At 48.5% G+C, this 26,280-nt stretch overlaps 1 protein-coding gene across 4 annotated transcripts; it reads left to right on the forward strand.

Moving 5' to 3' along the window:
- Positions 1 to 665: 665 nt before the first annotated feature.
- On the forward strand, positions 666 to 26,280 carry RAB7B (RAB7B, member RAS oncogene family). Of its 4 annotated transcripts, none has more exons than XM_031656394.1 (6): positions 666 to 952; positions 9,501 to 9,569; positions 10,102 to 10,228; positions 10,956 to 11,171; positions 17,956 to 18,081; positions 20,785 to 21,987. In XM_031656394.1, exons 2-6 carry the CDS (start codon positions 9,517 to 9,519, stop codon positions 20,854 to 20,856), a joined length of 594 nt encoding a protein of 197 aa, XP_031512254.1. In that variant the 5' UTR covers positions 666 to 952; positions 9,501 to 9,516; the 3' UTR covers positions 20,857 to 21,987. The 4 variants fall into 4 exon arrangements, with proteins under 4 accessions (XP_031512254.1, XP_021783406.1, XP_031512262.1 ...); XM_021927714.2 differs by lacking the exon at positions 20,785 to 21,987 and adding an exon at positions 20,376 to 20,778 and having other exon boundaries at positions 667 to 952; XM_031656402.1 differs by lacking the exon at positions 20,785 to 21,987 and adding an exon at positions 19,404 to 19,840 and having other exon boundaries at positions 667 to 952.

Genomic DNA, 26,280 nt, shown 5'->3' on the forward strand with positions numbered 1-26,280 from the left:
TGTGTGGTGTGTTTATGTAGTGTGTGTTGTGTGTGGTATGTATGTGTGGTGTTCAGTGTGTTTGTTGTGTGTGTTGTGTGTGATATGCATCTGTGATGTTTGTGTGTGGTGTGTGTGTGTGGTGTGTGTGTATGGTGTGTTTGTGTGATGTGTGTGATGTGTGGTGTTTGTGTATGTGGTGTGTATGTGTGTGTGGTGTGTATATTGTGTGTATATTGTGCGTGGTATGTGTGGGTGTTGTTTGTGTGTGTGATGTGCATGTGTGGGGTGTGTGTGGGTAGTGTGTGTGGTGTGTGGCATGTATGTTTTATCTGTGTGTGTGCTGTCTGTGCTGGCGTAGGGGAGGAGTGTGTGTGTGTGTGTGTGTGTGTGTGTGTGTGTGTGTGTGTACAGGTACTGGGGTAAGGGCAAAGCATGAGGACCAGAACCTCTTCCTACCAGGCTGATGGTAGACTGAATCTTCTACCCATGTGTATCTAAAACCTCAACGAAAACAAAAGGGCCCCTTTACTGGGTGCCTTCCAGCAGCAGAATCAGAAGTTTCTAAAGCCAACCAGAGGCTGTTTATGGTGCCCACAAATGGGGCATGTTACCCTGAAGGCCCCTGACCCACAGCTCCCATTACCATGGGCCAGGGTTCCTATAAATGAAATTCTTCAAGGGCCCAAATCCAGTCAGCCTTTCCATTCCACTCCACCCCCTCCACCCACACAGCTGAGGTCACCCGGCCCAGCCTCTTTTGCAACTTTCCCAAGTCTGTGCACGAGAGGGAGAGGAGGAAAACTCAGAGGGAAGTGGCGTGGCTTCAACAGACTGTTTTTTTGGCCCGTCTTTGTCCCAAAGCCTTTTGCTTGGCCCTGCTGAGACCATCGCTCTAAGAAGAGACCACGAGACTGAGAGAGGACTCCCAGCCGCCCTCAGAGCGGAGGCCAAGTGCTGCGCAGCCACAGCTGTAAGTGCCCCAGGAGTTTGTCTCAGTGTTTCTGTCTGCCCCCGCAGCCCTGGGAGTTATTTGGGTGTTTGGGTGGAGGAGTGGAGGCAGGGAATGCAAGGATGAGATTTCCAATCTGGCAGCTTCAGAGTTTAGATCCAGCCCAAAGATCCCACCCTGGAGAAGCTCCCAGGGTGTGGCAGCAAGAAAGGACTTCCCTGCCTGTGCGAAGAGCTGGGGCCCAGCTCGCGACCCACAGAGGCCATCAGTCCCAGGACGCAGCTGCTGGCCCCGTCAGAAGAGGGCGGCGCTGCTGCCTCAAACCTGCAGGACCTGCCAGAAACTAGAGCCCTGGATGAGGGCAAAACCCTGCTGGCACCCAGAGTCCCCTTGTGACATTGACAAGAGTGCCTTCTGGGATGCAACTGTGTTGGCCAGGGTCTCATCAGGGGAAGCTTGGCCCCTGGAGTAGGAAATTGTCACTCCTGTTCTAAATCATAAATATTTCTCCTTGCCCAGTGCTGCAATGCCAGGGGAGCCAATGAATAGGGTCAGACGGATCTGGGTTCTATACCCAGTTTACCACCAACTAGTTGTTCTTGACCCAGGAGTCCACTGGGCTTCAGTGGCATTTTGTAAACTGCAAGTGCTCTATAATTGCTAGGTATTATGTATTAATACAAATAATTTCTTTGGGCTTACAGATCAATCTCCCACCAAAAAGTTCCCACGGAGATAGTAACTTGTCTATATCTTTAGACCTACACAGTGCTGGGGCTTAGTAAGCACACCCTGCCTGTGCCGGACAGATGAACAGATGGATGGATGAGTGGATGGACAGTTGTTCATGGAAACCTCTAGAATCCCAGCATTGGTCAGGCTCTTTAGTGGGATACAGAGAAGTGTGAGGCACAGCCCTGCCCTCCAGGAATGGACAGTCTACTCGAGGAGACAAAACCCACAAATAACCTAAAGGAAAAGAGCACTGAGCCTCCTGAAACCAGGGCTGTAGGTGCACTTCCCAGAGGGAGCAGGTCTAGACCTGCTAGGGCTGAGGTGGGTGAGGCGGAATTGTGAGCATTACTGGGAGGTAACAAAGCCTTGTGCTCTCTACATAGCCTCTTTTCACGGACAAACTTTGCTTCCAAGACTGTAGGTCCCATTATTTTTTAGGGTGGATATATTTGTCCTTTTCCAAGGTATGGGATCGGGAGGGAAGGTCCTGAAAGTGGACGAGAGCCTAGTAAGATAGTATGATGGGGGCGGGAGACTCTGTCTGCTTCAGAATCCTCACCTGCCCCTGCTCACTAGTCTCCTGTCAGCAGAAGTGATACCCTACACAACACAGATGGGACAGAAGATTGTGCCTGGTTTCAGGTTGGAGTCAGCGGGGTAAGGAGAGAAAGGAAGTGAGAAGTGAGAGCGAAGGGGGTTCCAATGTTTTCGGAGGGCTGGTCCCAGGCCCAGGGGCTTGGCAACAACTCAGTCCTTCTTACTCCACAGGGGCTGAGCTACCCTGTAGCTTTGGCAAATGGGCAGGACCAGGACTCCAGGCTTAGAAGTGCTGCTAGGCAAGAAGGGGAAAGAGTTAGGGACCTCCAGTGGGGAGTGAGTCACTGCAAGTTCTGCTCTGTGTGGACCAGGGCTGGCAGAAGGCAGAGTCTTGCATTTCAAGCCTGCTTTTCACTGTTACTTAACTGTAGAGGATGACTCAGCCTGGCCTCTAGGAGGATTCCCTGGTTTGAAGCATCTAAGTCAGCTGAGTGGGTGGGATGAGGCTTAAAAAGACAGCTACTGCCAAAGCCCAGCAGAGATGACATGGAAAGGGACTCCAACCACTGTATGAATGTGCCTCCTAGGTGAGCCAGCCTGTGTCACCCCACACGCCGCCCCCACTTCCCACAGACCTGGTCCCAGTCACTCTCTCGTTGCTCCTAGTGACACTGGGCCCAAGGACTAGGCTCTTATAAAATAGCAGCCTCAGCAAACTCCTACCCTTCTGGGATGGGGTAGGGGAACCTGCAGCGGCAGCACACCCGGAGTGAGCATCCAGGGGAAAGAAGCAGGGAGGAGGTGAGATGCAGGAGTCCAAAGTTAAGGCCGAGGTAACTTACAAGGATCTTGAGCACTTTTTGTGTGGCCCTCAGGAGAAATACTCCCAGGAGCGGGAGGCAGCTCCATGGGGCCGGTCTGGCTCTACCTTTTGTGGATGTGGAAGAGATGACTCAAGCACAGGGTGGTGCTTGGCATCAATGACCTTTGAGGTCCTTGCAGGAGTGTACTGGAGCAGGCTCCATGCTGGTGGCTTGAAGTCAGCCATGGTGTAAGTGTTTACACCATAGGAAGTGGCAAGCATGACCAACCAGGACCGTGGCCTCTAGACTCACCCCCTCTCCCAGTTGGTAAACAATTATCTGGATCCTTCCCAACTTGGGGACCCTGCTGTGCTATAAGATCATGACACATGTCACCTGCAGAGGAAGCCACAGCCACGAGTGATGTCCATTTTACCCATGAGGGAACAAATGCCCCAAGGTTCAGTAACCCACCCAAGGTCACAGATGTGTGGAGCCGGGATGAGAATTCTGAGTCCTGAACTCACGATCACTCCATGGCACCAGACGGCCTCACTCTCTTGCCCACAGAAGGAATTTGTCCTATCTGAAATCACGCTCAAATTACTTTGGCCTGCCATCCACACGTCTTTTTAAAGAAATGTTAAGTGATTATTTGATATTCTTAAATTACAAAAACAACTTAGGCTTGTGTAACAAATTTTAAAGCAAAACATATATAACATAAAACGATAGTTCTCAGCCTCTAATCTACCTTTCCCATCCCTCTTATGAATCATTTAATGTATATCTCCCCTTAGCTTTCTGTATCACACCATATAAAACATTCAGTGATTTTCTTTTTTCTTACTTAAAGGCCTCATGTATAGCTTCCCACTTCATTATTTCGTGTTTTTAAAACTGCCCTTGGCCCGGCGTGGTGGCTTACACCTGTAATGCCAGCATTTTGAGAGGCTGAGGTGGGAGGATCACTTGAAGCCAGGAGTTTGATACCAACTGGGGCTACAAAGCATGATTCCATCTCTACAAAAAATGAAAAATAAAAAATCAGCCAGTCGTGGTGGCATACACCTGTAGTCCCAGCTACTTGGGAGGCTGAGGTGGGAGGATCACTTTAGCCCACGAATTTGAGGTGGCAGGGAGCTATGATTATGCCACTGCACTCCAGCCTGGGCAAAAGAATGAGGCCCTGTCTCTAAATAGATAGATAAATAAATAAATAATAAAACTGCCAATTGTTCCAGAGTATTAATGGATCAGACTTTATGTAGAGAGTCTCATACTGATGGACAGTTAGATTACAACAATGCTTTAGCAATCACCTTTGTACACATATGTGTTTGAGCTTATGTGTGAGTATTACTTTAGGACAGATTCCTAGAATGAGAACCTAGGCTGTGTGCATATTAAGTTTTGATATTGTCCAATTACCTTCCAAAAAGACCATGCTAATTCATACTCTACCAACAATATACAAGAGTGTTTCCCCAACACACTTGCCAACCCCAAACATTGTCATCAATCTTTTTAAATTTTTGCCACTCTACTGGGTGAAAATAAATGGTATTTTGAAATGTCAATTTCCTTGATAGTAAGGTTGAGTGTGTTTTCAAAGCTTACTAATTCTTTATAAGATTTCAATTGGTAACTTGTTCATGTTCTTTGCCCATTTTTGATAGGTGTGTTGCCTTTTATTATCTATGAGTGCTTTACACATTGTGCATAGCGACCTACTGTTATGTGTCTCACACATACCGTCTACCTTCCTCGTCCTGCCCCAGCTTTCCCTTCCTAAGCACGCCGCTGGCCTCCCTGCATCAAACCCTCACCCATCCAGCCCCTGAGCTCTCTAACAGGGGCACTATGGAGCAGGGCATGTAAGTCTCATTCTAGTTTTACAGACAGTAGAACCCAGTAGTTAAGAGAGCCAGCTGTCGGGTTAGGCCTGGACTCCAATCCCAGCTTCAAACCCTGCTCTGACACATGCAGGCTTTCTATCTTTAGGGTTGAACTGCTTAACCGCTCTAAGCGTCCGTTTCTTCAATGGTAAAACAGAGATAATAATAGTATCAGTCTCACAGGCTATCTTTGTGTGCGATAAAATAGCTAACGTTACTTGAGTCCTTAATTTGTGCCAGTAAATGTATAACAATATTCTATGAATATTGTATTCTATGTGTTCAGTGTATTATAATAATGTATAATTTGTTTAACCCTCACAATGCTATTGTGTATTTGTGTATTCACAAAGCCCTCAGCACAGTGCCCACCAAACAAATGTTAGCTTGTAACATGAGATGTACTCCAGCACTGCTGCATGGTCCTGTGACAGCGTGTGAAAGCATTGCCCTCTGCCTAGCATGCTGTGTCTCTGACCCTGTGGTCAGTCCTTACATATAGCTCCTGTTGGGCAACTCCAGTTCTCTCTACCCCCACTGTACCTCTCTGCCACTTTGGCAGCCTTTCTCTGTCTTCTCCACTCTCCTAGGATTTTGTTGAAATTCACCAAATCTGAGCCCAATCCCCTAGATTCCTGTGCACACAGATTCTATGGGTTCAAACTCTGATGATTAGGAGGCATGACACAGGAAAGTCTTCTCAGCGTTTTTTGTTTGTTTGTTTGAAACAGAGTCTCACTCTGTCACCCAAGCTGGAGTGCAGTAGCGTGATCTCGGCTCACTGCAACCTCTGCCTCCCGGGTTCAAAGGATTCTCCTGCCTCAGCCTCCTAAGTAGCTGGGATTACAGGTGTGCGCCAACAAACCCAGCTATTTTTTTTGTGTGTGTATTTTTAATAGAGATGGGGTTTCACCATGTTGGCCAGGCTGGTCTCGAACTCCTGACCTCGTGATCCGCCCACCTCAGCCTCCCAAAGTGCTGGGATTACAGGCTTGAGCCACCGCACCCTGCCTTCTCAGCCTTTGATTCAAATACTAGCTCTTCCACTTACCCCCTGTGCAGGCTTGGGTGAGTTGTGATTACTCAGCTTCTTGGAGCTTGGTTGTACTTGTCTCAGAGGGTGATGGTGAAGATGGCCTGCCCTCGGTGGAATACTTAGCACAGCCCACTGCAGGGGCTCAGCCAGTGCTGCCTCTTCTCCCGCTTTCTCCTGCCTGCCTTTGGTTCTGACTTTCTTTCTAAGGCATTGTGTTGCTTTTTAAAGCTAAGCTAGCATGTTGTATCAATGCCTTTAGGAAACAGCTTCCCTTTGCTCCTAGGCCCCTTCCAAAGTGATAACAAATACTTTGAGAGCCATGCTTTTTCAGGGGTTTCTGAACCATTTCTCCTTTGACTGATTTCCCTCGTGGACAGCAGCATCCATTACAAAATGCCAGCCCAGGTTCAAGCCTTGAACTGCCTTATTCTACATGTTGGAATATAGGAAATGTTTGCTGAGTGAATGAATGAATGAATGATTGAGTCAATGCCAGGATCTTTGGTCAGATATTCACAGTCCATCTTAATCTTGCTTTCTCTCCAACCTTTCCTTCCTTTACACCTTTCACCTCACCCTTCCCTGAAGCAAATCGGCCACTTTCTCCATTCATCTGTTCCCAAGGCTTTGGTTATTTCATTCCCTCCCCAACCACATGCTTCATTTCTTCAGGACCTAGTTCTGCTGAATTCTCAAGCACTTTCCCTGTGCCTCTCCTGGGGTGCTGTGTACTTTCTCTCTGGTGCCATCACTCAGCCCCTGTCCTTTCTTCTTTGATGACTCCCTGTGGTGGGTTCCTATTTGTTCCATCTCTGTGCTGTTCCCAGTGTCTAGTACAAGACTTTGCATGCAGTAGGCATGTAGGCATTTGAAGCATGAATGGATGGACCATCAAGAAGACCCATTGCTCACCATGCCAACCCAGCACTCTTGGGTTACAGCAGAAGTTCCAGTGCCACCAACTCCAGCTCCTGGGACAAACAGCTCTGAGCAGAGCTTCAAATCACCTTTGGTCCATGATATGGTTTGGCTTTGTCCCCACCCAAAATCTCATCTTGAATTGTAATCTGAATTGTAATTCCCATGTGTTGGGGAAGAGACCTTGTGGGAGGTAATTAGATCATGGGAGTGGTTCCCCCATGCTGTTCTTATAATAGTGAGTGAGTTCTAACAAGATCTGATGGTTGTTTAAGGGGCTTTTCCTCACTTTGCTATACACTTCTCTCTCCTGCTGCCATGTAAAGAAGGATGTGCTTGCTTCCCCTTCCACCATGACTGTAAGTTTCCTGAGGCCTCCCCAGCCACGTGGAACCAACTGAACCTCTTTCCTTCATAAATTACCCAGTCTTAGGCAGTTCTTTATAGCATGAGAACAGACTAATACAGTCCATGACATGGTTCATGAAGGAGACACTAACAATCCTAAATCTCTGGGGGATTCCCGTTTTAACTTTGTGTCTCAACTCTCATGGCCAATGAGGTCCAGCTCCAGCAGATAAGGCATTTTTCACCAAGAAGACATCTTGAGTCTTTGGGGCTTAGCTGGTTCATTCTCCAGTTGGAAAGTCCAGACTCAGAGAGGGGAAGTAACTGGCCCATGGTCACACATTGGCAAAGTGAGAACCAGAACCAACACCTTAGGATGTCCTATTTACAGCTTTGTTCCAAGTACCAGGGGAAATACAAGCTGGCCGACTTTGACACCTCATCTGAGCAGAGTCAAATCAAGGTTTACTCAGCATGCTTAGTGCATCCAAAGACAAAAGACCCAGGAGTCCGGGATAGTACATATGCATATGTGCATGTATGGGTGAAACAAAGGGCCAGTTAAGCGTGTATCCTACAACAGTTTTGCTTTACCTTGTTAAACACACATATACACACACACACACACACATTTACATTTCTCTTATAGGAACAAGACATATTTATTGTAAAAAAAAAAAAAAAAAGAACATATTAAAAAGCATAGAGAAAAAAATTAAAATCATGTGATTTCCTACCACCCAGAATTAATAACCTATGTTTTTTAATTGACAGATAAAAATCATACACACTTACCATGTACAACATGTTGTTTTAAAATATGCATACATTGTGGAATGGCTAAATTGAGGTAATTAACATCTGCATTATCTCACATACTTATCTTTTAGTGGTGAGGACACTTAATATAAACTCTAATAGGAATTTTCAAGAATACAACACATTGTTGTTAACTGTAGTCACCATGCTGTGTAATATATCTCTTGAATTTACTCCTAGCTAACTGAAATAGTTTATCCTCTGACCAACATCTCCCCAACTGCCCACCCAGCCCAGCCCCTGGTAACCACTGTTCTACTCTCTACTTCCATGAGTTCAGTTTTTTTAGATTCCACATACAAGTGAGATCATATGGTATTTGTCTCTTTCCCTGAGTTATTTCACTTAACATAAGGTCCTCCAGATTTACCCATGGTGTCATAAATTGTAAGTTTTTTTTAAAGCTGAACAGTATCCATTGTGTACATGTACTGCATTTTCTTTCACTGATGGACACTTAGGTTGATTCCATATCTTGGCTACTATGAACAATGCTGCAGTGAACACGGGAGTGTAGACATACTGATTTCATTTCCTTTGTCTATATATCCTGTGGTGGAATTGCTGGAATTTTTAATATATTTCTTTCCAGCCCTTTTTCTATACAAGTGGGAACTGCTTTAAGTGTTGGGGTGGTATTTTGTGTACAGTTTACCATCTTCCGTTTTCTATTTAGATCTTAAGGCATCCTAGGATCCTATTTAGATCCTAGGGCATGAGCGTTTCCCCATATTATTGTAATATTCTCAAAAACTCCATTTAATGGCTGCTTAATAGTTCATTGTGTGCTATGGTTTAACCACTACTTTAGTGTTGGATATTTATAAACAGTACAGTGAAGAACATTCTTGAACAAGTCTTTACTCACATTTCAGATAATTTCTTTAGGACAAATTCCTAGAAGTGGAGGGTGGGAACATTTTTAAGGCTCTCAACACTTGCTGCCAATAGCTTTCCAGAAACATGGATGAATTGCACCCCTGCCAGCTGCATTAGAGAGGAGCCTTTTGATTCTGCAGTTGCAGCAAGACCTCAGACTGGGGGAGGGGCACTCTTCCACCCAGAGCCTCTGGGCAGTCCTGACAATGGACCCCTTGTCCTGCCCACCCCCATCTCTTCCTCCTGCACGCCCCTCCATCCCTGGCTCCAGGCTGGGCTGTCTGCAAGGCCTGTGTTCAATCCGGTCCTGCCTTCTTGGCACTCCAGGCTGCCTCCAAGAGCTGGGTTGGTAGAGCTGAGGGATGAGAGATTTACCCGTTCTGGAGGGTCACCACCCTTCCAGCTTTGGGGAGGCTCCCAGGGAAAGTGAGGGAGATGTATGAAGATTGCTGAATTATGTGCCTCTTTCAGAGAACCCCACCCAGTCTCCAGGGCAGTAACTTGCCCATTTAAAAGGGGAAAGCAGAGGCCACACTCAGTGACAATGGCTGTAAGGAACACTGGCCAGCATGTGGATGACCTCTGTTTCCTTACAGGCTCTGAAGCCCCTCCATGAATCCCCGGAAGAAGGTGGACCTGAAACTCATAATCGTCGGAGCCATTGGGTAAGCCAAGCTCAGCTCTGGGAGTTGGGAAGCAGCCCCTCACCCAAGGACAGTGAGACTCCCGGTGTGTTCCCATCTCCCATAGGTCCCTTTCTGATTCAGGGTGACACCAGCAACGGTATCCCACCCTCCAAAAAGCTTAGTTGGGAGAAAGAAGCTGTGTGTAAACAGATGGTTTCTAGTCCTAGATCTGCAGTGACTCTGCAGTAACCAGCTGTGTGAATTAGGCAAGCCATTTAGCATCTATCTGTCCTCCCACGTCCTACACACACAGAAAAAACCTGACCATCACTGTAAGATATTCCACTGTCTCCAGACTACTCTGCTCACTCTGCTTGGCTTCTACTTCTGGAAACCATTTCCTACTCCCTTGCTATTCAAAGTGTGGTCCATGGACCACAGAAATTTGAAATTCAGAATCTCAGGGAGAGACAGTGGCAAGAGGGGCCTGGGGAGATTCTGAGAATGGTATGGAAACATGTGCACGTGTGTTTGCATGTGTGTGTTCACATGTGTCTGGAATTTTCCTCAGTGTGGGAAAGACCTCCCTCCTTCACCAATATGTGCACAAGACGTTTTATGAAGAATACCAGACCACGCTGGGGGCCAGCATTCTCTCCAAGATTATCATATTGGGTGACACAACTTTGAAGCTACAGGTGAGCAGCCTTCCTTTTCCCTCTTCAAAGTACATACACTGAAAATCCGCCCCACGCCCCGACAGCCACTCACGTAGCAATGTGCACCAGAGCTGGAAAGGTCTAGAGCAGAAATGGGCAAACTTCAGCTCATGGACCAAATCTGGTCCACCTCCTATTTTTGTAAATAAGACTGCACTGGGGCACAGCCATACCCATTGGTTAACTTATCATGTTATGCACTACAATGGCAGAGTTGAGTAATAATTGGCATACAGAGACAGAATGACCTGCAAAGCCTAAAATATTTACTATCTGCTCCTTATAGAAAAAAAAAGCTGATGCCTGATCTAGAAGGAAGGGCATTAATCCGGGAGTTGAGAGTCCGTCCCCATGCCTAGTCTCAGGTTCTCTGGAAAACTTCGCAGGTGATCTTAGGCAAGACATTCCCAAGGTCCAAGTTTCCAAATCTGTCAGATGGGAATAACAATTCCCACCTTGATGACCCAGAGGAAAAATGAGAGGTCGGATGTGAAATTACTCTCAGGATGTTAAATGTTACCGCAAAGGTGTTGGAGTGTATGTGTGTGGGAGGGTCAAGATGCCCCGGTGTGAAAGAACCATATGCACCTGTACCAGGGCTTGCTGCTCCCTACCCAGCACAAGAAGCCTTGACATGATGTAACCCAGCTGGGCCACCTTCCAGCCACTCATCACAGTCCCATGGGGCGGCTGCTTTCCCCTCCAGATATGGGACACGGGCGGTCAGGAACGGTTCCGCTCCATGGTGTCCACGTTCTACAAAGGCTCCGATGGCTGCGTCCTAGCTTTTGATGTCACCGACCTGGAGTCTTTTGAAGCCCTGGATATCTGGCGGGGTGACGTCCTGGCCAAGATTGTCCCCATGGAGCAGTCCTATCCCATGGTGTTGTTGGGGAACAAGATTGATCTGGCAGACCGGAAGGTACTGTTCATTCATTTATTCATTCAACAAATATTATATGAGCATCCACTATGTGCCCAGCACAGTGTTAGGTCCCACACATACAGAGCTGAATCAGGCATAGTCCTTACTTCAGGAATTTCACGGTCTAGTAGTGGATACAGACACTTTAAAAGATAATTATAAAATAAAATGATAATTACGATACCATATGGTAAATGAAATAATAGAGATATACCTTGGGCATTAAGGAACCATAATAAAGGGGCATCTACCCAAGCCTAGAATATAGGACAGGCTTCCTAGAAGAGTTGCATTCTGGGCTGAATAAACAGCATGACATAAACTGAGAACTAAAGGCAATTTTGTCCAGAGACAGGAAACGGAGGAGTTAAGGCATCAGATGTAGGCAGGAGGCAGGTCTCAGTGGAATTTGAATTAATCTGTAGCACAGGGTTTCTGCCTAGGTCAAGTTGGAGGTCTGCAGTTATAAATTCTTGGGTATACAAGTTTTCTGGGGAAGTAATAATTTTTTTATTAGCTGAACCATATTCCAGACCATCGGGTTAACCGCTTGACAGCTGGTCTGCCCTGTGACTACAGTGACCCCACTTGTGTTTACCATTACAGGGCACTGAGAAGACAGCACTTTTAATCCTTGCCTACTAATGAGGAAAGAATATGGCAGACTGAATTTGTAAAAGATGCTCTTGGGCCAAAAGTCCAGATGCCACCAAAAAGAGCTGTTTAAACCAAGTTTCTCTTTTTAGTGTTTCAAATAGAGAAAAGTAATGGGGAACTGGATCATCTTGTCTGAACTGCATTTTCACAATGGTTCAAATTGAGAAAAGCAATGGAAATGAGGCATCATTTGGCGTGATGAAGTGTGTTTATGCATGGAGAAAGGGAGGGAGGGATGGTGCTTCCAACTGAGCTACCATCTACAGAAGAGAGAGCCTCTGGTTCATAGAGAAAGAAACATTTTTGGTTTGGACATGCTGAGTTTGAGGAGCTTGTACAACTAGTTGGAAATGGCCAGCAGGCTTTGGAATGCATAAGAATGAAATTTCAAAGGAGAAGTATGTGCTGGAAATAGAGATCTAGGAGTCATCTGTTCCGTGGTCACTTCAGGTTGTAAACTCCATGTCAATTCTCTAATTACAAATATCCAGCCTCAGATAATAAGCAAGGTCTTAAGTTCATTCAAAGGCAAGGTGTCTCCATTTTTTCCCCCACTGGGACCAGCTGTGGGTGAGAACCTTGTGGTCTAAGAGAGGGAATAGGTCCTTAGAATCTCACCGCCAAGCTTAATGTCCATCCACACTTCCTCCTCTTGTCTGGGGTAGTAATTCCAGTTTCAGACCCTGTCAGGAGTAAAGCAGGAAGAGGGAGAAGAGGTCAGGAGAGCAGGGCAATTCTAATTTGACTGGTACTATCATAAGACAGTCTTGGCTGGGCACGGTGGCTCATGCCGGTGATCCCAACACTTTGGGAGGCCGAGGCAGGCGAATCATGAGGTCTGGAGTTTAATATCAGACTCGCCAACATGGTGAAACCCCGACTCTACTAAAAATACAAAAGATTAGCTGGGCATGGTGGTGGGTGCCTGTAATCCCAGCTACTTGGGAAGCTGAGGCAGGAGAATCGCTTGAACCAGGGAGGCGGAGGTTGCAGTGAGCCGAGATCGTACCACTGCACTCCAGCCTGGGCAACAATGTGAGACTTTGTCTCAAAAAAAAAAAAAAAAAAAAAGACAGTCTCACACTCTCTGGCCTGACAGGTGTTGCAAGCTCTTTCTTCTGTGGGTCACTCGTGTGGGTCCTTTGGAAGTCTCCACTGGGAACATTTCGCTGTACCTCCCATGACAAGGGTCTTGCATTCTCCTCCCCAACCCCTAGCTTTCAGCATTCCCACCCCGTGGGGGTCACCTTTTTCCTCCAAGCAGTTTCTAAGTGGGATTTAGCCAGCCCCAGCCTGTTGTGCACTCTCTTTCTCTCCCTTGCTCTCTCTCTCTCTTTGTTGAATCCACATGTCCTTCACAAGGTACACACATGCGTTCTGGCTCCACTGGGGGACAAGGGTAAGCTGGTGCTCGGTGCAGCCTCTTCTCTCTCTGCCCTGTTGCCTGTTGCCTCAGATACCTCAGGTATGTGTCAGACACCAGTCCACCATGTCCACCAAACTCCAGGGGTTGTACATTAACGACTCTCCTCAACACCATCTTTCAGCTAGAGGTGAGTCCTTACCTGTTCCTCCTCTTGGGAGAAGCAGGGGTAGTTGTACCCACAACACAACTCTCTCCAAGGAAATCCCTCCTAATCCTCATTTTCAAGCCTTTTATATCCATGCTGTGGGATTTCAAGTCATCCAAGAGAGTCTTGGTCATGAGCCTTTGGGGATATGTACCCAGGGTGGACTGTCTCCACTTGCTTTATCTCTGACATCTGCCCAGTTGTTGTGCCTCTGCCAAAACTTTCATTTTAACTTCCATCTTGTTTCTTGTCTGTAGGGTAGGGGGAGGGAAGCTGGGGGAGTTCAAGACCAAGAGTCAGTGAAATAAGAGGTGCCATCTTCTGTTGAAAGGGAGGAAACCAATACGAGGCTTAAGAACCATGAGGAAGCTTTGCCAGTTACTCTTGGAAGAAGTGAGAGGAGGAGCCACTTGGGGACAAGGACAAGATCTGATGGGTGACACCAAGGACTCCACCGAAGGAGGAGACCATGAGTTTGAGGTGGGGTCTGTGTAGGGTACAAGCCAGGAGCAAGGAACTTTGGACTAGGGCTTTTCCAACCAAGAGAAGAGGAAGGACAGATCTGTGAGGGCACCAAGAAACCATGAAGGAAAGAAGAGGGACCAGGGAAGGCGGAAGGGCCAGGGCTGGGGTGGCAGAGGCTGGGGAGCAGGGCAGCAGGAGGGAGGGCCTGAGGGGGTTGAGGGAAAGGAGATCAGGGCACAGGAGACCAGGTTTCTTCTTTTACAGAGGTCCTGAGAGGAAGAGGCTGACATGGAGGGAATGTGGGCAGCAAAGGATTTCTGAGGCTACCATGAGAGGTGGCCGTTGTGTGTTGAGGGGTTAGGAAGCCTCACTAGATGGCAAGTGTTTAGTGAATGAGGGGCATCTGGCAAGGTGAGGAAGGCAGGTGTTGACTTGCGGGAGTAGAGGGGGTCCAATCCAAGCCTCAGGGTTGGGTGAGCTTTGGTGCCCAGAGAGAGGAAGAACAAAGGTTTGAAAGAGACAGTGAGGCACCAGGCAAGCCAGCCCCCTCTCTCGGATCTGTGATGAGTAAAGTCTGCAAATAGCCCCAGTGCGGAGGGCAAGAGGGGGTGCTGGGGAAGCATGACTCTAGGAAAAACCGGGGTTCAGCCAGACAGGGAGGTCCCTGGAGAGGTGGAGGAGGGGTGAGGAGAGGATGGAGGAGAGGAGAGCCTATCTCCCAACACGGTAGGCCCAGGGATGGGGTTTGTAGGGGAAGTGGACTAGGATAGGGGAGGGGAGGAGGCACTGAGTGATAGTGAAATCAGAACAGGGATGTGGAGAGGAGGAGGTGGGTGGGAGAGAGCAGAAGGACTTTAATTCTTAGACCTGGGATTATAAAGCCCCAAGAGGGGAGGCTGGGAAGTGCCAGCCTTCAAATGTCTTTACTCTGCACAAACCTAGCAAGGGCTCTGCCTTCCCCTGGCCAGGTGTTGACATGGAGAAGGAGCCAAGAGGTACGTTCTTGTGGGGTGCCTTCTCCTCAGAGCCCGTCCCGCAGATGCGGGCTCACACCCACCCACCTGGTCCATATGCCTCCATTACCTCCTCTGCGGGGTGGAGACCAGAACACAGACTTCCTGAGACTGAGTAATAATAGGAAGGATGTGATTTCCATAATGGAAATAATGGAACGAGGAAATGATCCTCCTTATTATTATCTCCAAGGGACAGCTGGGAAAATACAGCAGCTTCTCCTATCTAATAAGAAGAAAATGAGTATTTAAAATGTACTGCAGCTTGGTCCAGTGGCTCACGCCTGTAATCCCGACACTTTGGAGGACCAAAGTTGGGGGACAGCTTGAGCCCAGAGTTTGGAACCATCCTGGGCAACATGTCGAGACCCCATCTCCACAAAAAAAAAAATTTTTTTTTTTTTAATTAACCGAGTGTGGTGGCACACCTGTATTCTGAGCTACTCGGGAGGCTGAGCTGGGAGGATCTCTTGAATACGGGAGGAAGAGGCTGCAGTGAGCTAAGATCACACCACTGCACTCCAGCCTGGGCGACAGAGCAAGACACTGTCAAAAACAAAACAAAACAAAACAAAAAACCGCACACACACACACATACATCATATATACACACATATACATACATATATATACACACACATATTTATAATATATATATAGCCAGTTTAGGAAGGTGAGAAAGTTCTGAAGATGAATAGTGGGGAATGTACAGTGTGAATACAATATGAATGTACTGAATACCCATGAACTGTATGCTTTAAAATGGTTACAATGAGTCAGGTACATTTTATCTGTAATCCCAGCACTATGGGAGGCTGAGGTGGGAGAATCGCTTGAGGTCAGGAGTTCAAGACCAACCTGGGCAGCATAGCAAGACCCCCCCCCATCTCTCCAAAAACAAAACAAAACAAAAATTTAAAAAAAAAAGTGTTTCATTTAAAAATAGTAAATTTTATTAGGTATATTTACCACAATAAAAACAGGCATATATGGCCAGAATAATTTTAAAGAAATTACTGATTTAGCTTAAAAAAAATCCCTGCTCCTTCTACAGAAGGTAATAGGGAAATAAATAGTTTGTTAGAAAGAACAGCTTTGCTGGCATCTGTGCTACCAGGAGTTTATTCACTGGGGCACGAATTATTTGCTGTGTGCTCAGGTGGGTAATTTCTGATTTACCAGTGATTCCGTAGACTTAAGATCATGTTTTCTAAAAATATCCTTTGTTATTTTTAGTGATGGCTTAATGGTTTAGTAATTAGTATTTGACATGCTAATTTTAGCACTTGTATAATCGATTATTTTAAATGCACATGAGATGGAAAAGCATCATAAATAAAATGATGCCAGCTGGACTAATTTTGTCAAATGTTTGCCTTCCAATGAACAAGCAAAATTGTAACCAGAAAAGTGAAATGTCAATAGTATATTGTTGACCAAAAGTAACATTAATGCAAGCAATACTTGCAGAATTGTCATACTTCCCAAGTCCCCAGTTATCACACCCTGAGCTTATTTTCAGAGTCAGAGCCTAAATTATAAATAACTTTCATTTTATAAATAAAAGATGAGACAATTTTTAAAATCATGAAACTGTCTCTGGGATTGGAAGAGAAAAGTGAAAAATACTGTCTGGGTAGCTTTCTTTCCAGGCCAGCTTTCTGAGGTTGGGGTGGGGAGGAGGGGGAGATATAAAAAGAAAGTTAATTTGCAACATAATCACAATGATATTTCGGAGTCTGTATGCAATCATTCGAAACCAAACAGAGAGCAGGGAGAAATGAGATTAAAAGTCTGTCATAACCGGGCACTTGGGTAGATCTGGTCATGGTAAGTCAGAGGAAAGGGTCAGCTGAGATCAGCTGGGACTTTTTATCCCAGTAAGACAGACATTCCCAGGACCTGCAGGAGCCACAGAGACAATTAAACAGGGGCAGTGTTTGATCTGCCTCGGCCTGCACTGTGTTCTAAGAGGGGTGGAATGGTCCTTTCTCCATGAGAAAGACCTTGGCTCTCCTAAATAAATTGAAATGATGATTATAAAGTACCAGGCTCGGCAAATGCTCAATATGTGCTCATTTCCCCTTCCCCAAATAATCAGACATCAAACTCGGCGTACCAATTGTCTTTGGAAGGAACCCAGAGGGCTTCCAGAGCATTTCCAGGCCAACATCACAAATTGAACGCCGTTAGCACTTGAGTGGAGATGTAGTCATTCAGCCTGTGCCTAGTGGCTCGTGTGTGCCTGGCCAAGAGCTGAGCTCCTGACCCTGAGCTCCCAGAGGAAGACAGAAAAGGAGAGGCATGGTTCTTATGCAGCGCCCTGTAGAGGGCGACTCAGACGTCAGGGGGAGCACTGAGCTGGGGCTGCATCCAAGCTCTGCCTTCTCTCAGCTGTGTGATCTGGGGCAAGTTGCTGAACCTCTCTGAGCCTCAGTGTTTTTGTCTATAAAGTGGAACTGACAATGCCCATCTCACAGGGTTATGGAGAGGATGAGATGAGTTCATATGTGATAAAGTGACGTTTAACACAGTGCCTTGGCCCATAGTAGGAGCTTAGTAATTGTTCCTAGGACCCTACCCTGGGGAAGCAGGGTCAGCCGAGACCCGAGTCTCTGCCCAGCAACAGGCCTCCTGAGTGTGAGCCTCCTTAGCTGGGCTGGAGAAGAAAGTCCTCCATTCCAGCCCTTCCTGGTTGGTGTCTCTCATGTGCAGCTCCCTTTGAAGGGACTGACAAAGGAGGCAATGGTGGAAGAAGTTCTTAGTTTAGGCCTTAGGAAGGCAGCAAAATGCAGTGGGCTGTAATTCCACCAGGCCTGTGTTCAAATCCTGCTCAACCTCACAAACTCTGGGCAAGTTTTTTTTTTCTCCAGGCCTCCGTTTTTTCATCTGTGAAATGGAGCTAACAGTTCCCACCTCCTACATTTATATGTAAAGTTATAGACATTTGGGAGGTTCTCAATAAATGGGAGTGGTGGTGGGCCTGGTGGGGATGGTGAGGATGTGATGGTGGCAATGGTGGTGATGGCGATGATGATAATACAGGAACCATGCTTATTTCTTCCCCTCATTCAGGTACCCCAGGAAGTAGCTCAAGGCTGGTGTAGAGAGAAAGACATCCCTTACTTTGAAGTCAGTGCCAAGAATGACATCAACGTGGTGCAAGCCTTTGAGATGCTGGCCAGTCGGGCTCTGTCGAGGGTGAGTGGCTGTGGTGGCAAGACCTGCCAAGACCGCCCCCTGGATTGGGGAGGGTCTCAGGAGCTTCCAGAGAAGAACATCTGGGGTACCGGCAGGGATGTGGGTGGGACGGGTTTGCTCATCATCTCAGTTGATTAGCTATGGAATGGGTTCAACAGCACTCCAGTTCTGGAACCACAGAATGCCGGAGGTAGAAAGCTACCTTAGAGCGTGCAGTCAGCGGTCTGTCACTCCAGCTAACTAACCAAATCCCTTGTGGAGTATCTAAAAACTCCAGTCCTGTACCTCAGCCCTGGAGATCCTAACTGAGGAAGGGTTTGAGAAGTGATGGTCTAGTCCAACCTTCATTGGCAGGAGGTGCCAGGCATTCACCCAAGTGAAATATCAAACCTGCAAGAGTTACTGACATCTTCCAATCAAAAAGATGAATAGACGTAGACCCCTAGGTATGAAGGTTCGTCAAGAATGTGTTGAGTGTGTGGCAGGCACTGTACAGGCCCCGGGACCCTCTGTCTGAAGAGGCAGGCAGATAGGCCCCTAAGTGATTGTAATACAATGTGGCATGGTGGGACAGGACTTGGGGTAGGGCCTAGAGGAGGCGCAGGCAGGCAGCCCATGCCACAGGGCAGGGGAGGGGGTGAGGAGGAGGGAAAGTGAAGAAGGGATTGGGAGAAGGGAGCAGTTTAGGTTGATGGCCAGGTTTCCAGCTTGGCAAATGAAGGGACAATGGATTAGTGATTCCATGAGCCAAGCAAGACAGGGAACAAAGGAGAAAGCAGGGGCTTCATGAGAGAAAGGAGTAATAACGTCCATGTGAGCACATTGCATTCAAGGTTCCTTGAGACACCAGGTGAAAACGTCTGAATTCTGCAAGGAGGTGGGGAAGACCATGGAAGGCTGCCTGGAAGCAGTGGCGTGGTTTTAATGTCAGTCTGGTGTGGAGTTTGGAAGCCCTGGGATTGGCAGGGGGAGGGGCTCAGCTTGTGTCATCGTTCTGCCACATCTCATCAACATGGGCTTCTTAGGAGAGGGGAAAGGATCATCGCAGCAATGGTTCTGAATTGAGGAAATGGGCAAATAAGGGTAGGGGACTGGAGGCTTCCCCTATGTGGAAGCATCCACCGCCCCCATGGGCTGCCCTCTGCAGCTGCTCTGGAAAGAAGCGCTCCAGGCCCCAGTGAGGGGTTGTCCCAGACAGAGAGAGGCAGCAGCTACCTCTAGCGGCTGCTCAGGGAGAAGATCCCAGCTAGGCATCCTCAGGCTTCAGAGCCCTGATCTTAGGGTTCCCCTGACCCTCACTGGCTCTTCTGCTTCCCCTCCAGCCCTCACTGTCTCGGAAAAGGGAAAGCAGCGAGGTGTCCATCTCTTAGTGCTTGGTCAAGAAGTGGGCGGTGTAGTCTGCTCCCAAAGCACAGGCATGCCTGCTCTTGCTGTCCTCCTGGAGTGCTGAGGAATGCTGTTTGCCCTTGGTGGTGATATTGATCAATAATCCTCCACAAGCACAGTGTGCAGCGACTGCCAAATGCTTAGTCACCAGGAAGCGTCCATCAGCCCACAGCCCGTGTCTGTGCATGGTTAACACCTGTGCTATCTGGGGAAGGAGTATCCTTTCTTCTTCAAATGATGTCCTTCCTACTGTATTGTGGGTAAATTAGGACCTTCTGACTCTGTCGCTCTTATGACGTGGTGCTGTTTAGCAGACAGTGGCTTTAGTAGACAACACCCTTTCTTGGCAAAAGACTAAATGGGTAGCAATCCATGTCAGTCCCCCATGTTTATGGGGCAAGTGCACTGATCAGAAGTCTGGAAGTCACAGGTGTGGTACCTGCGGTCAGACTGGCCTGGATTTGAATCCTGCCCTGGTTCTTTCAAGTGGACCCCTTGGCAAGACATATGACTATTCTGCGCTTCCATTTCCTCTCCATAAAACGAAAATAATTTGAGTCCATAAATATCCATTGAGTTGTCAGGGTAGACCTGGAGATACAGCCCTCAGTGCACTTGAGGTCAGTAGAGTGAGATATCCATAAGTGACTGTCCCGGAGTGACGTGAGTGCTGTGGGGTGTGTGATTAAGGTGAGAAGGTGACTCCCAGCCAGCTGGTGGCGAGGATGAGTGAGGATGCCTGCTCGGAGAAGTAACATGTCAGAAGGTTTGGAAGGCAATTCACAGTTTGCAGGTGGAGATGGTAGGCCATGGTGGGTGTAAGCAGGAGGGGAAGAAGGGCAGAGAGAAGGCCAAGGCCAGAGACCCAGGCATGAGTTCATGGGGCTTACAGGAGACACCTACTGTAGGTCTCGTTGGCAAGAAGAAGAAACCCGGCGTGGAGGAATGTCAGAGCATGGGGACATAGTTCGTGATGAAGCCAGCAAGGCCACCAAGGCCTGGTGAAGCCCAACCAGGAGTTCAGACGCCATACCACAGGCCCACGCCTCCCACATGGCACTGCTAGGCCACCCAGGGTACTCAGGAGCTCACCCAGGACCTTGAAACCCAACGGGGCACGACTTTCTGCAGTGTCTTTTTTGCTTAAAAATTTGAAGGAGAAATATTTTCACATAAAAGCAAACACACTTAACTGGACATAGAATGTAAAATTCACATCGATTCTTAAGATGAAACAGAAGTTTACAAATACAGATTTTGAAGTCGAAGAAAAGTTTTCAAAGGCATTTCCTATAAGGAACTTCCCTTCCTTCCCAGGGAGATGGTGGGTTCATGTGCTCCAGCCCAGGGTGTTTTGAGAGGAGGATGTGGGAGCTGCTTCTACAATAAGGAGTGAGCCCCCAGCAGGGGTGGGGCTCTGAAGTTGGAACGATCTGGCTTTATACTCAGCTCTACGTCTCACTGTGCGTCCCTGAGCAAGTCATGCAGCCTCCCTAAGCCACCACTTCCCTAACTTTAAAGTACAAATAATAATATCTTCCCCATGAGGTTATTGTGAGGGTTAAATAAAATACTATTGTCGTGCAGAGAGGGCATTACGTGCTGCTTTAAAATGGAGCTGTGTCATAGGGTTTTCAGCAGGGCAGCTTCGTGCTGCCGAAAGGATGGGCTCCACAGGTGGTGATGAAGAGGCTACTGCAATAGTCCAGGCGTGAGAGGATAGAGCTGGCAAGGTGAGGGTGAATTAAAGAGACTTTGGAGGTAGAAACGTCAGGAGCTGATGATGATCAGATGCAGGGAGAAAGGAACAGGAGCAGTTTAGGCTGATGACCAGGTTTCTAGCTTGGCAAATGAAGGGACAATGGATTAGTGATTCCTTGAGCCAAACAAGACAGGGAACAAAGGAGAAAGCAGGGGCTTCATGAGAGAAAGGGGTAATGACGTCCACATGAGCACATTGAATTCAAGGTTCCTCGAGACACCCGGTGGAAACGTCTGAGTTCTGCAAGTGAGCCTTGTAGTAAAAAGAGCAATATGTGAGGCACCTGCTGAGAGCAGAGTAGGTGTTCAGTTAACATACTGAAAGAGACCAGAGTAGGTGTCCAATTAATATTCTGAAAGAAACCAGAGTAGGTGTTCCGTTAACATGCTGAAAGAAACCAGAGTAAGTGTTCAGTTAACATTCTGAAAGAAATCAGAGTAGGTGTTCAGTTAACATTCTGAAAGAGACCAGAGTAGGTGTTCAGTTAACATTCTGAAAGGAAAGAAGGTAGGTACGTTACTTTAGTAACCAATTTAGCCACATTCAAGGTTTAGGGTATTTAGTTATTACAAAATATGACTAAGGATGCCCTAATAATTAAAGAAGAGATACCCACCAGCTTTGAAAGATGTGGGGTGGTGAGGTTTTGCTCCTAGAAAGTTAGCAATGCCAGCCGGGCATGGTGGCTCACACCTGTAATCCCAGCATTTTGGGATTACATCCGCCGAGGCAGATGGATTGTTTGAGCCCATGAGTTTGAGACCAGCCTGGTTGAAACTCCATCTCTACCAAAAATATAAAAAACTAGCCGGGCATGGTGGCACGTGCCTGTAGTCCCAGCTACTTGGGAGGCTGAGGTGGGAGGATCACCTGAGCCCGGGAAGTCAGGCCACTGTGAGCCGTGATTGTGCCACTGCACTCCAGCCTGGGCCATAGGAGTGAGACCCTGTCAAAGAAAGGAGGAAAGGGGAAGGGGAAGGGGAAGGGAGAGGGGAAGGGGGAGAGGAAAGGGAGGGGGAGAGGAAGGGGAGGGGGAGGGGGAGGGGAGGGGGAGGAAAAGTTAGCAATACCATCCCTGCTGGGGCTTGTCAGGCCCAGCTCCGGTAGCACCGCCTAGAGGCCCAGTTCTGTTGGGGTTAATTGGAAAAAGACAGAATCACCACATCCAGTGGAGGGAAGCGGGCTGGCTGGTGGCTGCTCGGTGAATCACAGCAGCTTTACACGGTCCTCAAGATGCAGGACTTAAGGCAAGGCCACTGGGCCACTGTGGGGGACAGGGACAGACTCCCACAGTCACACCCCCACTGAAATGCTGCAAGCATTGGAATAGCATTTTATTACTTGCACAGTTAGATTCACAAGTTGTCAAGAGGCCTGGGGCCTGGAGAACAGAATGACATAGAAACCTAATTATGGCCTGGAGGTTTTGCAGAAAATCTGAGGAATAAGATGCTGCCATTGTCAGTGAAAATGATGTCGTTAATGGGAGGGTGCAGATGTTATTAGGGCAATACTGGCATGAAAACCTCAGGCTCTGCCCATACAACAAATGAGGACGCCTCTCACACCTACCCCCGACGGCACTTGCTCTGCTGGCCCCAAGATCCTACCAGGGTGGGGTGAGGGATGGGGGATCCCCAAGAAACCAACTCTGTGACGAAGGACTGGACCCCAGGTTCAGCATCACGAGCTCTGTGCCATCGGGTTAAATTACTGCTCAGTCTGGGGATGGCAGGGAGTGACGAGGTGTCAAGGGATCTTCTTATGTATTTGGGGGGCCCAGCATCATCAAGGTGCAGGAGGCAGGGCTGGACACTGCCTCCTGAGGTCCAGGGTCACGAGCATTCACCAGCTGCGTGTCTGGCCTGAGCCTGGGAGCTGCCAGGGAGATAACATCAGAGAGGAGGAGGCAGCACCCCTGTCACTGGAGGTTGCCCCCCTGAGAAGGACACTTGAGATGGACTGCCAGGGACAGTTTTGTGTGACACACAGGAGGCTCCGCCCTTGCTCAGGTCCACGCCAATGTAGCACAAACCCCTTCCACACAGAGTGAATGCTCATCAGTCACCCCGAGGACCACAGTACTGGCTGTGGGAGGAACATGAAGGAGATTGAGCTTTGTGACTAGCGGAGGCCACAGCAGCGTGAAGAGATGGGATTCCTTGAAGAAGAAACCCTTCAGCCTGAGGAACCCATCTGCTTAAAGAAGGGCCCCCTCCATATCACCCCAACCCCTGAACTGGGTCGGGGGCAGGCTCTTGGTGAGAAGTGGAGCCAGCTGGAAAGGCAGAAGCTTGACAGACTGAGAAGGGGCTTCCTTTGAACCCTTGTTGGGACAGGAGAGGCTGGAGAAGCAAAAGGGCCCAGGATTAACATTGAGTCCATTTTAGGGAGGGCTCCCTGGATGCAGCCAGCACAGAGGACCGACTGGGTTTTTCCAGGCACGAGTAGGGGAAGCTGGGAGATGGGCAGAATGAAAAGGAGGTTGGGGGTATTGGGAAATTTGTGGGAAGAGGTCTCCAGGAGAAATGAGGAGTGGCCACCACCTCTCTGCCTGAGCCCAAATGACACCTCAGCTGTCCCCTCTGGAGAATGGAAAATTATAGGACATGGCTGGAGGTCAGGAGACTTGGGCCACTAATTCAGACACTGACCTGCTCTGGGCTCCTGGGAAGAGGCTGGAGGGGGAACACAGGGAAGAAGGAGGTGGGGAACACCAGTGGCTTCCCTGTCTGGGCCTCAGTTTCCCACAAGTACAATAGGGAGGAAACAAGAGCCCAGGCTCTGAGGCCCATTAAGAAATGAAGGGTGGGCAGTGCTCTCTGCACCTCAGGACATGAATGCTGGCCTCTCTTTCCTTCCCCAGTACCAGAGCATCTTAGAGAATCACCTCACGGAATCCATCAAACTCTCGCCAGACCAGTCAAGGAGCAGATGCTGCTGACCTCCGGACGCCTGCTCTGGACGCCCAGAAACAGAGCCTGCCCCAGGCCTGGTCATCCCAGGCTTGAGAACAGATAACCATCACCCTCCAGCCCCACTGCCTGCCCAAGCACAGCGCAGGGGACCTAGGCTCTACGGCAGAGCCCTTGACCCGGTGCTGGGCCCAGAGTCAGAGGGCAGCCCCTTGGCTCAGGCGGAGTCTAGTGACAGCGTCTGGGTGAAGCTCGGAATGTCACGGCCAAACCCTGGCCCTGCAGAAGTCACAGTTTCCACAGTGGCTGCACCTTTCCCCACCCGTCCACCCCTCAAACACTCCTGCTCCAGAACGCATATCTCCACAGACCAGCCACTGACTGGAGTCTGGTTACATCCTCCTGTGGACAGACCTTCCTCACCCCCTCCCACCTCACACCCCTCAGCCACAAGCAAAGCTTTGGACAATGGCACAGCTCAGCCTCCCTCAACAAGCAGACGAAGGAGTAAAGCTCTGGACCCCACGGGCTGGGCCTGCCTCACCTCCTGGCAGAAGCTCGCATGCCTGAGACCCCCTCTGCTCCCTCCAGGGTAGAGGACTGAGGGAGCACAGGAGAAGGCACAAGGGACCCTGGCTCATTCCTCCTTGCTGGGTGCTCAGGCAACTCACATAAATCTCTGAGTCTCCATTTGTTTATCTGTCCTGTGGGGGTGATATTTGCCTTGCCTGTATCACAGTGCGGTTTTGAGACCAGAAGCTGTGCTTAAATCTAGTAGCTGTTGTTGATATGCATTTATTTACCTCTTTGACAAGTATTTTTGCGTATCTACTATGTACAATGCATTGAAGTCCAGTGACAAACAAAACAGACAGGGACCCTGCCCTCCTGGAGCCGACATCTAGTGAGGGAGAGAGGCAATGGATGCAGACTCTAGACAGATACTTCCAAATAGCAGGCAAGTGCTATAAACAAGGGGAAACAGGGCAATGGGATAGAGTGACAGGGGCTGGGATGAGTTGCTATTTTAGACGAAGTGGTCCAGGAGGGCTTCCCTGAGGAAGTGGCATTTGGTCTGGCGGCTAGAGAATGAGAAGGCAGCTGTCACCTGAGAGCTGGAGAAAGAACATTCCAGGGAGAGGGAGAATCAAGGCCCAAGGCCCTGAGGCAAGAACAAGCTTGCCATTTTCCAGGAACAGTGAAAGGACATCCATTGACCTAAGACTCAAAGCTACTGGCCCAAAGACAAAGCAAAGGGGACCCAGTTCCCTTGGGAGGCTCCTTGATGCTCTGCTGCCTGACCACCAGAGGGCAGCAGTGCTCCTTCTCTTCCAGGCTGAACAGAAAGTGGGTGCTCATGAACGCTTTAGGAGCTGGGGTTTTGTCCTTCACATGCTCAAAATTTGTTCACGGGCTTGGGGCATGTTCAGCCCTTTGGGATTTGTGAGGCAGAGAATTCCAATTTCTTAAGCCTAGTAAGAAATGAGCAAAAACTTCAATATACATGACTCAGGCAAGAAATCAGCATCTGTGGCAAATGCTGGAATGAGATGCAAGAAAGCTCATGGAGTTTCCATCCCCGCAGATTGTAAGGCTGGAATCTTTTGCTTCCGGCTCCAGGCAGCACAGACAGGGCCCAGCCTGCAGAGGGTGGGCAAGATGTCCTCTCAGGGTCTTCAATGGCCAAGTCCATGCCCACCACAGAATGTTTCTTCTACCCAGAAGTATCCTTTCCTGAGTTCCAAGCAGAGCTGGGGATGTTAGCCTATGACTGTCATCTGACTTGGAAGGTACACCTAGGGGTCAGGGGGAGATCAGCAGGGGAGTCTGGGAGCCGCTTCTCCCCGCACCTGGCTCTGGAGTGGACACCAGCATGGAGCCAGCACAGGAACGGGGGTGCGGGGCGGGGGGGCGCGGCCTACAGCACAAGCTCTGTCTGTGTCCTTCAGAAGTCCCGGGGAAAAATGATGTGCCCTCATGGGAATGGCATTTTGCACATCACACAGGCTGTCCTGGGAGTCAGGCAGACTGGATTGTCAAGTGTGGTGTGTATATAGCAGCTTGTGCACTGCAGTGGACATGTGGACCATTTCTAAAGGTCACAGCAAATAATAAATGTGCCCTTCTTTGTTTTTA

Source organism: Papio anubis, chromosome 1 (assembly GCF_008728515.1).
Source record: "Papio anubis isolate 15944 chromosome 1, Panubis1.0, whole genome shotgun sequence".
Taxonomy (NCBI): Eukaryota; Metazoa; Chordata; class Mammalia; order Primates; family Cercopithecidae; genus Papio; species Papio anubis.

Bases quoted from the DNA above. Each gene is read 5' to 3' on its own strand.
- RAB7B (XM_021927712.2), top strand. From the start codon at position 9,517: ATGAATCCCCGGAAGAAGGTGGACCTGAAACTCATAATCGTCGGAGCC. The intron at 9,570-10,101 runs GTAAGCCAAGCT...AATTTTCCTCAG, and splicing joins ATAATCGTCGGAGCCATTGG to TGTGGGAAAGACCTCCCTCC. The intron at 11,172-17,955 runs GTACTGTTCATT...CCCCTCATTCAG, and splicing joins TTGATCTGGCAGACCGGAAG to GTACCCCAGGAAGTAGCTCA.